Raw genomic sequence first — 16,070 nt, forward strand, 5'->3', positions numbered from 1 at the left:
ACACACACACACACACACACACACACACCTCATCTGGAAAATTGCCCTCTCTGGTTTTAATTCTGTTATGTGATGTTTAAGTCACTAATATTTTCATTTCAATCCATATTTAAGATTTTATTGCACTCTGTGGCTTTGTTTCTATAGCAATTGTCTATACTGATAATCAGTGAGATGTATTAATGTGTGTATAGGTTGATTTTGAGGTGTTTGGGGATCACAGGTACTTTAAATCAGGTCACATTTGTTTGTTTGTGTGTGTGTGTGTGTGTGTGTGTGTGTGTGTGTGTGTGTGTGTGTGTGTGTGTGTGTGTGTGTGTGTGTGTGTGTGTAAAGAATCACAGCACTTCCTCTCACACTGCAAGAAGCTGAGAGCTCCATGACACACACACAAATGAATTTACTGTAACTAACATCCATTATTTAGCAATTATCACGCTCCTGTGTGTGTGTGTGTGTGTGTGTGTGTGTGTGTGTGTGTGTGTGTGTGTGTGTGTGTGTGTGTGTGTGTGTGCACGTGTATGTGTATGAGTGTGTGCATGTGTGTGTGTGCGTGTGTGTGTGTGTGTGTGTGTGTGTGTGTGTGTGTGTGTGTGTGTGTGTGTGTGAGAAAGAGAGAGTGTCACAAACACAAACACAAATGTGTCGCCTCAATCAGCTTCATTTCCTCTTCCAACATCTGTCTTATTGTGCTACTGTCTTACACACACACACACACACACACACACACACACACACACACACACACACACACACACACACACACACACACACACTTCCGCACCTCTAACATCTGAGCCAGATTCTGCTCACACACTTCTCCTGCTAACACACACAAACTCCTCACACCTGTGCTATTGTTTTGCAACCCTCTTGTCTCTCTCTCTCTCTCTCTCTCTCTCTCTCTTTCCTCCTCTCACACTTGAGCCAGCTGTACACACCTCTCCTGCTAACAAACACACTGTTATTTAAACCTCATTGGCACATTCCACTATTAATGGTACAGCACACACACACACACACACACACACACACACACACACACACACACACACACACACACACACACACACACACACACACACACACACACAGGGACAAAAGGCAGTATGGTGTTTTTAGCAGTGTGTGAGTGTTATTAAACTCAGACACCAGTGAGGAGGTGATGGTGCTTCTGGACATCAAGCAGAAACATCTTGACCACACAAAGACCTTCTGCTTTTATACAATTTTAAATCTATTGGGGTGCATTAACACACACACACACACACACACACACACACACACACACACACACACACACACACACATTCTCTCTCTCACTAACTTTTGACATTATACAATAAGGGGCTACTGGACGGCAGTGCACTAATCACACTGAAATCACACTGCTGTGTTAGAAAACACACAAGAGACAAAAAACACAATACTGAAGAGGAAAATAATACATAGATAGATGTGTAGTGAACTGCACACACACACAAACTCTCTTTCACACACACACACACACACACACACACACACACACACACACACACACACACACACACACACAAACTCTCTCTCTCTGTCACACACACACACACACACACACACACACACACACACACACACACACACACACACACACACACACACTCACTCACTCTCTCTCTCTCTCTCACACACACACACACACACACACACACACACACACACACACACACACACACACACACACACACACACACACACACACACACACACACACACACACACACACAGACACTTACATACACCCCCCCACACACACTTATACCGCCCCCTGCTGACTGATCACTGACACTGCTAATCTATTAACACATTGTTTTTATACTTCTTGTAATCAGCGCGCTCATTACTGAAACGGTTAAAACGTCAGTCCTGTGACATTAAACATTAAAATATGTTTTATTTTATATATATTATTATATTTTATATACGATTTCCCCCGACGCTCCCTGATTCCACCGATAGGTGTCAGTAATAATCCAGTTAAGCAGGCGCCCCGTAGAAGAAGCCTCAGCCCTTGCGTTTGTGAGTGCGCGTCCCCGTAGCGGCCTTTTCTCCCGGTGCAGTGCTGAACGCGGTGTGTGTGTGTTTGTGTCCGTGTCATTTTACTGTTTTATTACATTTATTTATCTTATTAACGCCTCTGTTCGCTCTCTTACTGCAGAATCATGCCAGCTAAAGGACCCCTGCAGTCTGTCCAGGTGTTTGGGCGCAAAGTGAGTGTAGAAAAGTTTATCTTCACATTCGGCTAAAGTAAACCTGTTAGCATGTGGCTAACGCCTCAACTAGCGGGCACGTGCGCACCTCATCACTGTTAGCTTTTAATGCTAATATACACTGAATGTGGTGAATAATAAGTGTTTAAATGGAGCTGTGAGTGTTTATAGTAGTGTTTAATGCTAATAAACACTGGTGAATAATGTGTGTGTAACGTGGAGTGTGTGTGTAACTGTGTTGTAGAAAACAGCCACAGCTGTAGCTCACTGTAAGAGAGGGAATGGGCTGATTAAAGTGAACGGCAGACCGCTGGAGACCATCGAGCCGGCAACACTGCAGTATAAGGTGTGTATCATACAGCAACATGTACTATCATCGGTGTTAATCACCTCAGTGTGTAGTGTTAATGTAACTGTCTGTGTGTCTGACCAACTACAGTGTTAATTACCTCAGTGTGTAGTGTTAATGTAAATGTGTGTGTGTCTGACCAACTACAGTGTTAATCACCTCAGTGTGTAGTGTTAATGTAAATGTGTGTGTCTGACCAACTACAGTGTTAATCACCTCAGTGTGTAGTGTTATTAATGTTACTGTCTGTATCTGACCAACTACAGTGTTAATCACCTCAGTGTGTAGTGTTAATGTATGTGTCTGACCAAGTACACACCGGTGTTAATCACCTCAGTGTGTAGTGTTATTAATGTTACTGTCTGTGTGTTTGACCAACTACAGTGTTAATCACCTCAGTGTGTAGTGTTATTAATGTAAATGTGTGTGTCTGACCAACTACAGTGTTAATCACCTCAGTGTGTAGTGTTAATGTATGTGTCTGACCAAGTACACACCGGTGTTAATCACCTCAGTGTGTAGTGTTATTAATGTTACTGTCCATGTCTCTGACCAGCTACACATCAGTGTTAATCACCTCAGTGTGTAGTGTTATTAATGTAAATGTGTGTCTGACCAACTACAGTGTTAATCACCTCAGTGTGTAGTGTTACTGTCTGTCTCTGACCAGCTACACATCTAAAGTGACGTGACATACGGCTAAGTACAGTGACCCATACTCAGAATTCGTTCTCTGTATTTAACCCATCCAAAGTGCACACACACAGCAGTGATCACACACCTGGAGCAGTGGGCAGCCATTTATGCTGCGGCGCCCGGGGAGCAGTTGGGGGGTTCGGTGCCTTGCTCAAGGGCACCTCAGTCGTGGCCGACCCGAACCCACAACCTTAGGATTACTAGTCAGACTCTCTAACCATTAGGCCACGACTTGCCCCAATCATGGGTGTTAATCACCTCAGTGTGTAGTGTTATTAATGTTAATGTCTGTGTCTCTGACTAACTACATACTGTTTAAAGATGTAATTAACACCAAATCTGCTGACACTTACACACGTGTCATCATGATTAGGTTCAGACCCAAACTTCACTCATGACCCTGTAGATCTTGAACCGTCCGTAATGATGTGAAGTTAATCAGTAACTGTTGGTGAATGAAACACTTAACACCAGGTCTTTATAACAGTTTTAGTTTCTGTCTCAGTATCAGATCAGCTTTAATTATCATGGGGTGAACCTTTTTAAAACGTGTGTACACGTACACACACTCCGAGCCTCATGTCTCTACGCTGTTACTAAATAGTCACAATGGTGGAGAATTTATTTACACACAGCTTTTTGTTCTGTCTGATCTCTCAGCCAGATGATTAGACTTGTCATTTAATAAAGATTTTTCACCTGAGATCTTAAGTGTAAATTTGTATGAAGTGATAAAGTAAAATAACGAGACCCTGTAGGTTCATTTCATCTCACATATAAACACCTTTATTTCTTCATCAGACATCATGAGAAACATTTATACATTCATCACATAAGTAAATGCAGATAGAGAAGTTTAAAAAGTTTCAATTGAATTGAATTGAATTGAATAAAAAGTTCAGAACTGTTTAAATTAAAGGTGAGTGTGTAAAGTGTGTACTGTGACTGAGGAGTAAAATAAAAAGGCCCCAGACACTGAGCTGTAGAGCAAAATCACAACGTGTGTGTAATGGGTGTATGATGTGATGAGGTGTGTAATGGGGTGTGTATGTAACTGTTCCAGCTGCTGGAGCCTGTCCTGTTGTTGGGAAAGGAACGCTTTGCCGGTGTAGATATCCGAGTGCGTGTGAAGGGAGGAGGACACGTCGCACAAGTCTATGGTATATACACACACATTCCTCTGACACTGATCGTTTCAGTAAACCATGCTCTTGCACTGTATTATCACATGAAGCTGATGAAGCACTGATCTAGTGGGTGTGGTCTAATATTGTAATGAGCACATGATTAACAGGTCAGTTAAACAGTTTTGTGCACTGTTATATACAGCTATAATAAATGTTATAACGTGTTAAAGCTTTATGATTGTCACTCTCACTAGTTGTGTTTATTTAAATAAACTGTTATTTCCACACAGCGATTCGTCAGTCCATCTCCAAGGCCCTGGTGGCTTACTACCAGAAGTGTGAGTACTGATACTGAGTCCTGAATACACACACGGTTAAATATCAGCAGACAACTTGACACCACCTCCATGAGCTGGCTGTTTGTTTATTTGCTGGAATTAATTTATAATCAAATCGAATAAACAAACACACAATAAGAATAATTTAATATTTGCTTAAACACAAGTTTTGTTAGTCTTTAATAATGAATAATTTAAATATTTTCCTAAATACACACAGTGTAACTAAGCAGACAAAACACATCTAACACCGAACTTAATATAAATTTGTTCACAAGCAAAAATATATTAAATACGATCACTTATTTAATCTATAATAATTCTGATTGTGTACATGAACACTGAACTAAATCTGATGTAAATAAAGTAGAATTAAAATGTTCCAATGTAAAGAATAAAAATACCAAAAACAGTCAAGTTAAATATTTTACATTAGAAGGTTTAGTGAATATAAAGTAGTTAAATTATACTATAATAAAGGAAATTAAGTTTATTACAGATCATTTGTTTCTGTATTAAACACACTGAGGAGTTTTATTTCTGTTGGTAATAACTGTGTTTTGCTCCTCAGACGTGGACGAGGCATCTAAGAAGGAGATAAAGGACATCCTGATCCAGTATGATCGAACTCTGCTGGTCGCCGATCCACGTCGCTGCGAGTCCAAGAAGTTCGGCGGTCCAGGAGCTCGCGCTCGCTACCAGAAGTCCTACCGTTAACTTCCACACACTCACACACTCTTCATCAAAATAAACCTGAGGAGAAAATCTTTACCCTTCCCTTGTGATTTTGTTATACACACACTCCTGTCCTGCAGGGACGAGTGGCAGGGGCTACCGTCCGCTTGGCTTCTGATTGGGCCGTTTGTTTTGTTGTACTTAAATAAAATGCTTAAAACCTCGTTTCAGTTAAATTTTAGTGTTTATTAAATATCTGCATTATAACAACATTCAAAGAGGAAGTAAAACATGCTTAAAAAAAGCCGCAAATTTAATACAAAAATGTTCTTAGTGCATAAATATTTTTTTAAAAATTGTAGAAAATATTACAATATTTAAAAATGAATCCATATTGAATTTATAAGGATAATTGTATATAAATTATAATACAATACAATTACAAAAAAAGTAAAGTAGTAAATGTAATTCGAATATGTAAAGTTAAGCAGATGCTGCCCTCTGCTGGGCACATGGTAAAGTAAAAGAAATAAATATCTGCTCTGTTCGAGTCAGCAGCAGGGGGCGACAGTGAGCTGGTGCTGGTTTAAAATCGTCTCAAACTAGAATAAATCCGATCGGTATAACGAGAGAGGAATAAATAAAATACAAAGAATTTACTGAACATGCAAAAAATATATATAATTATTTGGCTATGAATGAATTCTTTATAAAAAAAATATATATATTTTTTTACTATTCATGACTGGAAATAAAGACAAAACATTAAAAATGAAATAAACAGAAACAAAAATCACACTTTAATGTTTCAGATCAAACAAATTTAAATATTATTCAGAGATAAACACAACATGCAGTTTTTTAATGAAGATTTTTATTATTAAAGGAAATCTTAATCCAAACCCGCGTGTGTGAAAAAGTATTTGCCCCCCTGTTAAAACATAACTGTGGTTTATCACACCTAAGTATAATGTCTTTATCCACACCCAGGACTGATTACTGACACACCTGTTCACTAGCAAGAAATCACTTAAATAAAACCTGAGTGACAAAGTAATGTAGACCAAAAGATCCTTAAAAGCTACACATCATGCTGAGATCCAAAGACATTCAGGAACAAATGAGAAAGAAAGTAATTGAGATCTATCAGTGTGGAAAAGGTTATAAAGTCATTTCTAAAGCTTTGGGACTCCAGTGAACCACAGTGAGAGCCATTATACACAAATGGTGAAAACATGGAACAGTAGTGAACCTTCCCAAGAGTCTCCGGCCGACCAAAATTACCCCAAGAGCTCAGTGACGACTCATCCAAGATGTCACAAAAGACCCCACAACAACATCCACAGAACTGCAGGTCTCACTTGCCTCAGTTAAGGTCAGTGTTCATGACTCCACCTCGGCAAAAATAGCTTTTACAAGACAAAAACTGCCGCTGAGGAAAAAGGACATAAAGGATCGTCTCAGATTTGACAGAAAACATCTTGATGATCCACAAGACTTTTGGGAAAATACTCTGTGGACTGACGAAACAAAAGTTTAACTTTTTTTGGAAGGTGTGTGTCTCGTTATATCTGGTGTAAAAGTAACAGCGAATTTCAGAAAGAGAACATCATACCAACAGTAAAACATGGTGGTGGTGGTAGTGTGATGGTCTGGGGCTGTTTTACTGCTTCAGGACCTGGAAGACTTGCTGTGAGCAATGGAACCATGAATTCTGCTGTGTACCAAAAAATCCTGTGGGACAAAGTGAGGGCATCAGTTTGTGACCTCAAGCTGAAGTGAACTTGGGTTCTGTAGCAGGACGATAATCCAAAACACACCACCTCTGAATGGCGGTGGTTCATGCTCGAAAAGCCTCCAATGTGGCTGAATTACAACAATTCTGTAAATATGAGTGGACCGAAAATCCCCCACAGCGCTGTTACAGACTCACTGCAAGTTATCACAAACACCCGATTGCAGTTCTTGTTGCTAAGGGAGGACCAACCAGTTATTAGGTTTAGGGGGCAAATACTTTCACACAGGGCCATGTGTGGGTTTGGATTTTGTTTTCTCTTAATGATAAAAACCTTCATATAAAAACTGCATGTTGTGTTTACTTGTTATCTTTTGACTAATATTTAAATTTGTTTGATCTGAAACATTAAAGTGTGACAAATATGTGAAAGGGGGAAAAAACAGGAAGGGTGCCAAGACTTTTCCACACGTGCGTATGTATAAATAAAAGTACAAGAAGTTTTTGTCTGATCTGCTCGATTGCATGCGCACACACACACACACACACACACACACACACACACACACACACACACACACACACACACACACTGTCTGTTTCCTGTAGTGTAAGTTCTGATCCGGGATCAGTTCTGACCCACAGAGCAGCAGAACCACAGAAACGTGGGAACTCGGGAATGTTTCACATGGGAGAGAGGAAACACACACACACACACACACACACACACACACACACACACACACACACACACACACACACACACACACAGATCAGAGGAGGATGAAAGAACATGAAGTTCAGGAAACTTTGTATTTTGGCTGAAGTGATTTAAGTTTAGAGAAGGGCATGTGGTAGCTCAGTGCTTAAGGTGTTGGGCTACCAATCGGAAGGAGTTCCCAGGTCCAGCAAGCTGCCACTGCTGGGCCCCTGAGTGAGGCCCTTAACCCTCAATTGCTCAGTTCACTCACTCACTCATTTTCTACCGCTTGTCCGAACTTCTCGGGTCACGGGGAGCCTGTGCCTATCTCAGGCGTTATCGGGCATCGAGGCAGGATACACCCTGGACGGAGTGCCAACCCATCACAGGGCACACACACACTCTCATTCACTCACACACTCACATACTGATTTTCCAGAGATGCCAATCAACCTACCATGCATGTCTTTGGACCGGGGGAGGAAACCGGAGTACCCGGAGGAAACCCCCGAGGCACGGGGAGAACATGCAAACTCCACACACACAAGGTGGAGGTGGGAATCGAACCCCCAACCCTGGAGGTGTGAGGCAAACGTACTAACCAATAAGCCACCGTGACCCCCCCCCTCAATTGCTCAGTTGTTTAAAAAACAAAAAAACAAAAACAGATGTAGGTCACTCTGCATAAGGGCGTCTGCTAAATGCTGTAAATGTAGTTTGTTGTTAAATAAATAAAAAATACAATTAAATAGTTCTGCATTAAACTTTGGTATTTGTGAATTTATTTTAATGTTAACAGAAACATATTTTTAGCAGAGAGCTAACACAGCACACAGCTTTACACGACTAGACTCGTAACTGGATGTGGTTTCTATAGTAACGGCTCAATCGCTGGGACTCACACAGCAGACGCTCCACGTAAACTTTGACTAGTAATAAACATTTGTTTTTTATTCTGTCTGCTGTTTAATTTTCTCTTTCTTTCATTTTTCCCTTCTCTATAGCAGTAACGCTGTTGGTCATGTTGTTCTATCATGTAGCCGCTAGCTGTGAGCTGCTTAGCCGCGTAACAGCTAAACTTATAAACAACGGCTTTTAGAAACAAACAAATAACCCGTCGTCACAGTTTCCACTCTTTACAGACTCACACAGTGATCAGTACTGAGATGTTTACATCTGACACCAAGTATGGCAGCTGGTTTAGAGGCTCCACCCCTTTCAGTGCTCCATCAGTCAGTATAAGGTGAAGTAAACAGTAAGATTTTGTTTGTGTGTGTGTGTGTGTAGATGTGTGTAGATGTGTGTGTTAACTCCCACTGGAGCTATGCATCTGGGCATGGCTCACTAGAGGAAGGTTTCACGCGTGTAAATTAAAACCCACATGTTGTGTAAACAGTAACAACATCATAATGATAAAAAATCCCAGTCTTCAGTCTCTAACGTCTCTCTGTGTAAAGCTTCTCACACCTGTAAGAGTTATAGTTATAGGTTTCACACGTCATTAATCCTAAACCCTGGATTAAGTGTCGTCACATTTATTTCGTCTGGGTTTAGGTTTAAAAAGAAAATTTATTTGTTGTGACTGACATACTGAAATATCAGTCCTCACTGAACAACTGGACTAATACTATTTACCAATGGCGAAAGTTTGATTTTGACATTGGTGGGGACATAATTTATTTGACTTTGGTGGGGACATAATTTATTTGACTTTGGTGGGGACATAATTTATTTGACATTGGTGGGGACAACATTCCTCGTATTTTGTGCATAAAACTGTTGTTATAAGAATACTTCCTTCCTCACATACCGGTAACCTGCATAATCACGTTGCATATTGCTTCATACAACGGAATCTAGCTGCAGCCTCCGACCTCAACACATTAGTGAGAAACACAAAGCCAATCAAACAGCGACGTGGGTTAGAGAGGCGGGACTCAAAAAGGGCAAAGGCCAATCCTTTTAGAGAGGTGAGTTACAGAGGTGGGATTCATTGTAGGGGGTAAATCTGTTAACCGTTTGTGTTCCACTAGTTGCGCTATTTTTTTACAGAACGCTGTATAAAATATTTTCATCTTATTTAATGATTCCTGGTTAAATGTTAAATGAAATAAGTAAAAAAGCACAAGACACAGACGGATATCAGTGGTTATGTGTAAATATATATAGGTTTGGTCAAATTATTACTAGGGACAATTGAGTGTTCCCTGGATATTGGTAGGGACATGTCCCTACCGTCCCTACCCAAATCGACGCCCTTGCTATTTACATCACATCTTTATTTTATTATCATGATGAATTAGTAGAGCTGTTACAGATGTGTGTGCTGCAGTAACACATTTCTACCTGAGAGGGCGCCAAACTGTACACACGGTCAGGAAAGAACAGATGACTGTCTAACATCACATACGTCAAAGTGATTCAGGGATTTCTTATCTGTTTTACACACACACACACACACACACACACACACACACACACACACACACACACACACACACACACACACACACACACACACACACACACACACTACACACACACACACACACACACTTATATTTAACATCAGGTGGGATGTGGTAGCCTAGTGGTTAAGGTGTTGGACTACCAATTGGAAGGTTGTGAGTTCGATACCTACGTCCACCAAGCTGCCACTGCCTTTAGCCCTTAATTGCTCAGTTGTGTGTATGTTTATACTGTGTAACCCTCCATCACTTTAACTGTGTAATGCTCCATCACTGTAACTGTGTAACCCTCCATCACTTTAACTGTGTAATGCTCCATCACTGTAACTGTGTAACCCTCCATCACTGTAACTGTGTGTAATGCTCCATCACTGTAACTGTGTAATGCTCCATCACTGTAACTGTGTAACCCTCCATCACTGTAACTGTGTAACCCTCCATCACTGTAACTGTGTGTAATGCTCCATCACTGTAACTGTGTAACCCTCCATCACTGTAACTGTGTAACCCTCCATCACTGTAACTGTGTAACCCTCCATCACTGTAACTGTGTGTAATGCTCCACCACTGTAACTGTGTGTAATGCTCCATCACTGTAACTGTGTGTAATGCTCCATCACTGTAACTGTGTGTAACCCTCCATCACTGTAACTGTGTAATGCTCCATCACTGTAACTGTGTAACCCTCCATCACTGTAACTGTGTGTAATGCTCCATCACTGTAACTGTGTAACGCTCCATCACTGTAACTGTGTGTAATGATCCATCACTGTAACTGTGTAATGCTCCATCACTGTAACTGTGTAATGCTCCATCACTGTAACTGTGTAATGCTCCATCACTGTAACTGTGTAACCCTCCATCACTGTAACTGTGTAACCCTCCATCACTGTAACTGTGTAACCCTCCATCACTGTAACTGTGTGTAATGCTCCATCACTGTAACTGTGTAACCCTCCATCACTGTAACTGTGTGTAATGCTCCATCACTGTAACTGTGTAACCCTCCATCACTGTAACTGTGTGTAATGCTCCATCACTGTAACTGTGTGTAATGCTCCATCACTGTAACTGTGTAATGCTCCATCACTGTAACTGTGTGTAATGCTCCATCACTGTAACTGTGTAACCCTCCATCACTGTAACTGTGTGTAATGCTCCATCACTGTAACTGTGTAATGCTCCATCACTGTAACTGTGTAACCCTCCATCACTGTAACTGTGTAACCCTCCATCACTGTAACTGTGTGTAATGCTCCATCACTGTAACTGTGTAACCCTCCATCACTGTAACTGTGTAACCCTCCATCACTGTAACTGTGTAATGCTCCATCACTGTAACTGTGTGTAATGCTCCACCACTGTAACTGTGTGTAACCCTCCATCACTGTAACTGTGTGTAATGCTCCATCACTGTAACTGTGTAACCCTCCATCACTGTAACTGTGTAACCCTCCATCACTGTAACTGTGTGTAATGCTCCATCACTGTAACTGTGTAACCCTCCATCACTGTAACTGTGTGTAATGCTCCATCACTGTAACTGTGTGTAATGCTCCATCACTGTAACTGTGTAACCCTCCATCACTGTAACTGTGTAACCCTCCATCACTGTAACTGTGTAACCCTCCATCACTGTAACTGTGTAATGCTCCATCACTGTAACTGTGTAACCCTCCATCACTGTAACTGTGTAACCCTCCATCACTGTAACTCTGTGTAATGCTCCATCACTGTAACTGTGTAACCCTCCATCACTGTAACTGTGTAACCCTCCATCACTGTAACTGTGTAATGCTCCATCACTGTAACTGTGTAACCCTCCATCACTGTAACTGTGTAATGCTCCATCACTGTAACTGTGTAACCCTCCATCACTGTAACTGTGTGTAACCCTCCATCACTGTAACTGTGTGTAATGCTCCATCACTGTAACTGTGTAACCCTCCATCACTGTAACTGTGTAACCCTCCATCACTGTAACTGTGTAACCCTCCATCACTGTAACTGTGTAACTTTGTAATGCTTTGTAATGACCTGTAATATTATACCCCCATTTAATTCTCCTTTTTATATGGGGTATTTATTTTAATTGCTAACTTGCTTGTCTTGGGTCCTGTCAGGGTTGTAGTGAATCACCACAAGACTACATTACCCATCAGCCCCTGCAGGTCACATGACTCTGCAGGTCACCTTCTTATTGAGCTCTTACACCTGTTCTGCATTCTGAATCAGAAAGCTTTATATCTCTTTTTGTTTCTGTTTTTTTTTCATGCCTCTGGTAATGTCATGTGTTGTTTGTCACTTTTGTCTTCTTCTAGGTTCCCTGATTATGTTCAACTGATCCTAGTTTCCCCTAAAATCCTCAGTGAATTTATACTGTGAAGTCTTCTGTGTCAGAATTCTGGGTTCTGGGTTTTTAATATGGATCGTCCCTGTAGTTATTCCCTCTACTGTGGACTACAACAGCTACGGCTCTACAATAATAATAATAATAATAATAATAATAATAATAATAATAATAATCTTACACTATTTATATCTGATCTACTTTAATATGTAATATACTTTGTTTATTTGGTGTGTCTGATGTGTGTGAAGCTTCAGTGTAGTTAGAGAAAACGGGGGAGAGAGAGAGAGAGAGAGAGAGAGAGAGAGAGAGAGAGAGAGAGAGAGAGAGAGAGAGAGAGAAAAGAGGACGCTTCCACGACATCATCCATCCTGGCCTTTTAAGGAGCTCTCCTGAGGAGCTGACCTAGTTACACACACACACACACACACACACACACACACACACACACACACACACACACACACACACACACACACACACACACACACACACAATCTTTTTTTTCCTGACTATAGCACTCCTTTCCTCTGTGACAGTGTTTTGTAGTTATTGATCATTCATTACATACTCGTGTATTAATTTACGAGTGTAATATTAGAGCAGGTCTGTTGTGATTAGCTTGGTGCTAACAAAAACTGAAAGTCCCATAGATGTGCTAGCAGAAATCAGCATTGTTGCAGCCTGGGAACATCGTTTTAAACAGTAAACATATAACATCTTCATCAAAAAATGAAATCATTCATCACATGAATCAGAATTTCACCATGAAACCAAATGAAAAGCATAAACTACTGAAAAGTGCTTGGACCCATCAATCGCTCTTATTGTTCACTTTACAGCTGATATGAAGGATTCATTTAGAGAGGGGGGAAGAGGGAGGGAGAGAGAGGGAGAGAGAGAGAGAGAGAGAGAGAGAGAGAGAGAGAGAGAGAGGGAGGGAGAGAGAGGGGGATAGAAAGAGAGAAAGAGAGAGAGACAGACAGACAAAGATAGAGAGAGAGAGACAGACAGTGAGAGAGAGAGAGAGAGAGAGAGAGAAAGAGGGGGAGAGAGTGAGAGAGGGAGGGGGAGAGAGAGGGGGGGAGAGAGAGAAAGAGGGAGGGAGAGAGGGATAGAAATGACAGAAAGGAGGAGAGAGGGAACAGAGATCAAAAGAAAGTGATATACAGAGATATATATATATATATAGAGAGAGAGAGAGATAGAGAGAGAGAGAGAGAGAGAGAGAGAGAGAGAGAGAGACCAAAAAAGAGACAAAATAAACTAAAAATATTTTTTTTCATGAGAAATGCTGAATGTGAAAAAACTCAGACGTGTAAAAGCTTCAGCTCAGTGTTTCTTTACATGAGAGAGTTGAGTGCGGAGAAACGGAGGACAGAATAAATGATTGTTTATCCGTTCATCATCAGTGTGGACTTCCTCTAGTATCCCACCTGTCGCATCACTTACAAGGCTTTCTTGGTCCTGAGTTTACAGAAGATGCTCTGAAGTCTGAATCTTCTTGTGTGGATATTCAAGCACATGTTCGATTCCACCCTGTAATCTGATCTGAGTCCACACTGTAATCTGATCTGAGTCCACACTGTAATCTGATGTCTAATCTAATGTGGAGCTTGTAGCCAGATTGCTGGATTAATAACGAAAATATTAAACACATTCACTACTGGATCAGTGTTGGTGTTTGTATACCAACAATGCTATACTGCCCTATCCTGCTAACCATGCAAAGTGCTAACAGGTTACCATGCCAACCATATTAATATATCCATCACAGAAGGGACACACACACACACACACACACACACACACACACACACACACACACACACACACACACACACACACACAAACTTCAGTACCAGGACGGGCTTTTTCTCCGCTCTCAGAGCCTATTATGGTAAAACAAGGTGATATGGAGCGGGCGAGAATAAATCTGCTCAGATCGTCGTGACTACCAGGGGTCAGGAGGTCAACAGCATCATCAGGTGGTGTGTTTCCATAGCGCTGGGGAAGGCAGAGGAAATGCCCATGTATGGTCTTGCCTTTGTTTATGACTGGTCTGCTTTTTTTTAACAAGAAGATGATTCACCGAGGTCACAGAAGATTCCTCGTCTCATCACTGTATCACCTCATCATGTTTTAGTAACGATGGGCAGACTTCCAAGGCAAGCTGTGAGGACGAGTGTAGTGCATCTCAGTCCATAGTAACCAACAAATGGTCAACACCATTCACCAACGTTCACCATCACACACATTCACCATCACACACCAACATTAACCAGTTAACACCAACGTTCACCATCACACACCAACATTCACCATCAAACACCAACGTTCACCATCACACACATTCATCATCACACACCAACATTAACCAGTTAACACCAACATTCACCATCACACACAATATTAACCATCAAACACCAACGTTCACCATCACACACAATATTAACCAGTTAACACCAACATTCACCATCACACACCAACATTCACCAGTTAACACCAACATTCTCCATCACACACCAACATTCTCCATCAAACACCAACATTCTCCATCAAACACCAACATTCACCATCACACACCAACATTCTCCATCAAACACCAACATTCTCCATCAAACACCAACATTCACCAGTTAACACCAACATTCTCCATCAAACACCAACATTCTCCATCACACACCAACATTCACCAGTTAACACCAACATTCACCATCACACACCAACATTCTCCATCAAACACCAACATTCTCCATCAAACACCAACATTCACCATCACACACCAACATTCTCCATCACACACCAACATTCTCCATCAAACACCAACATTCTCCATCACACACCAACATTCTCCATCAAACACCAACATTCTCCATCAAACACCAACATTCTCCATCAAACACCAACATTCTCCATCACACACCAACATTCTCCATCACACACCAACATTCACCATCACACACCAACATTCTCCATCAAACACAAACATTCTCCATCAAACACAAACATTCTCCATCACACACCAACATTCTCCATCAAACACCAACATTCTCCATCACACACCAACATTCTCCATCAAACACCAACATTCTCCATCAAACACAAACATTCTCCATCAAACACCAACATTCTCCATCAAACACCAACATTCTCCATCAAACACAAACATTCTCCATCACACACCAACATTCTCCATCAAACACCAACATTCACCATCACACACCAACATTAACCAGTTAACACCAACATTCTCCATCAAACACCAACATTCTCCATCAAACACCAACATTCTCCATCACACACCAACATTAACCAGTTAACACCAACATTCTCCATCACACACCAACATTAACCATCACACACCAACATTCTCCATCACACAC

At 41.1% G+C, this 16,070-nt stretch overlaps 1 protein-coding gene across 1 annotated transcript; it reads left to right on the top strand.

The window, feature by feature from the left end:
• The first annotated feature begins 1,999 nt into the window (after positions 1-1,999).
• rps16 (ribosomal protein S16) lies at positions 2,000-5,523 on the top strand. Its single transcript, XM_027155228.2, has 6 exons — positions 2,000-2,107; positions 2,195-2,246; positions 2,491-2,592; positions 4,355-4,451; positions 4,709-4,756; positions 5,328-5,523. Exons 2-6 carry the CDS (start codon positions 2,199-2,201, stop codon positions 5,471-5,473), a joined length of 441 nt encoding a protein of 146 aa, XP_027011029.1. The 5' UTR covers positions 2,000-2,107; positions 2,195-2,198; the 3' UTR covers positions 5,474-5,523.
• The last annotated feature ends 10,547 nt before the right edge of the window (positions 5,524-16,070 follow it).

Source organism: Tachysurus fulvidraco, chromosome 19 (genome assembly GCF_022655615.1).
Source record: "Tachysurus fulvidraco isolate hzauxx_2018 chromosome 19, HZAU_PFXX_2.0, whole genome shotgun sequence".
In the NCBI taxonomy this organism is placed as follows: domain Eukaryota; kingdom Metazoa; phylum Chordata; class Actinopteri; order Siluriformes; family Bagridae; genus Tachysurus; species Tachysurus fulvidraco.

Excerpts from the sequence above, each read along its gene's own strand:
- rps16 (XM_027155228.2), top strand. The coding sequence starts at position 2,199 with ATGCCAGCTAAAGGACCCCTGCAGTCTGTCCAGGTGTTTGGGCGCAAA. Across the intron at positions 2,247-2,490 it reads TCCAGGTGTTTGGGCGCAAA|AAAACAGCCACAGCTGTAGC; the intron begins GTGAGTGTAGAA and ends ACTGTGTTGTAG. Across the intron at positions 4,452-4,708 it reads ACACGTCGCACAAGTCTATG|CGATTCGTCAGTCCATCTCC; the intron begins GTATATACACAC and ends ATTTCCACACAG.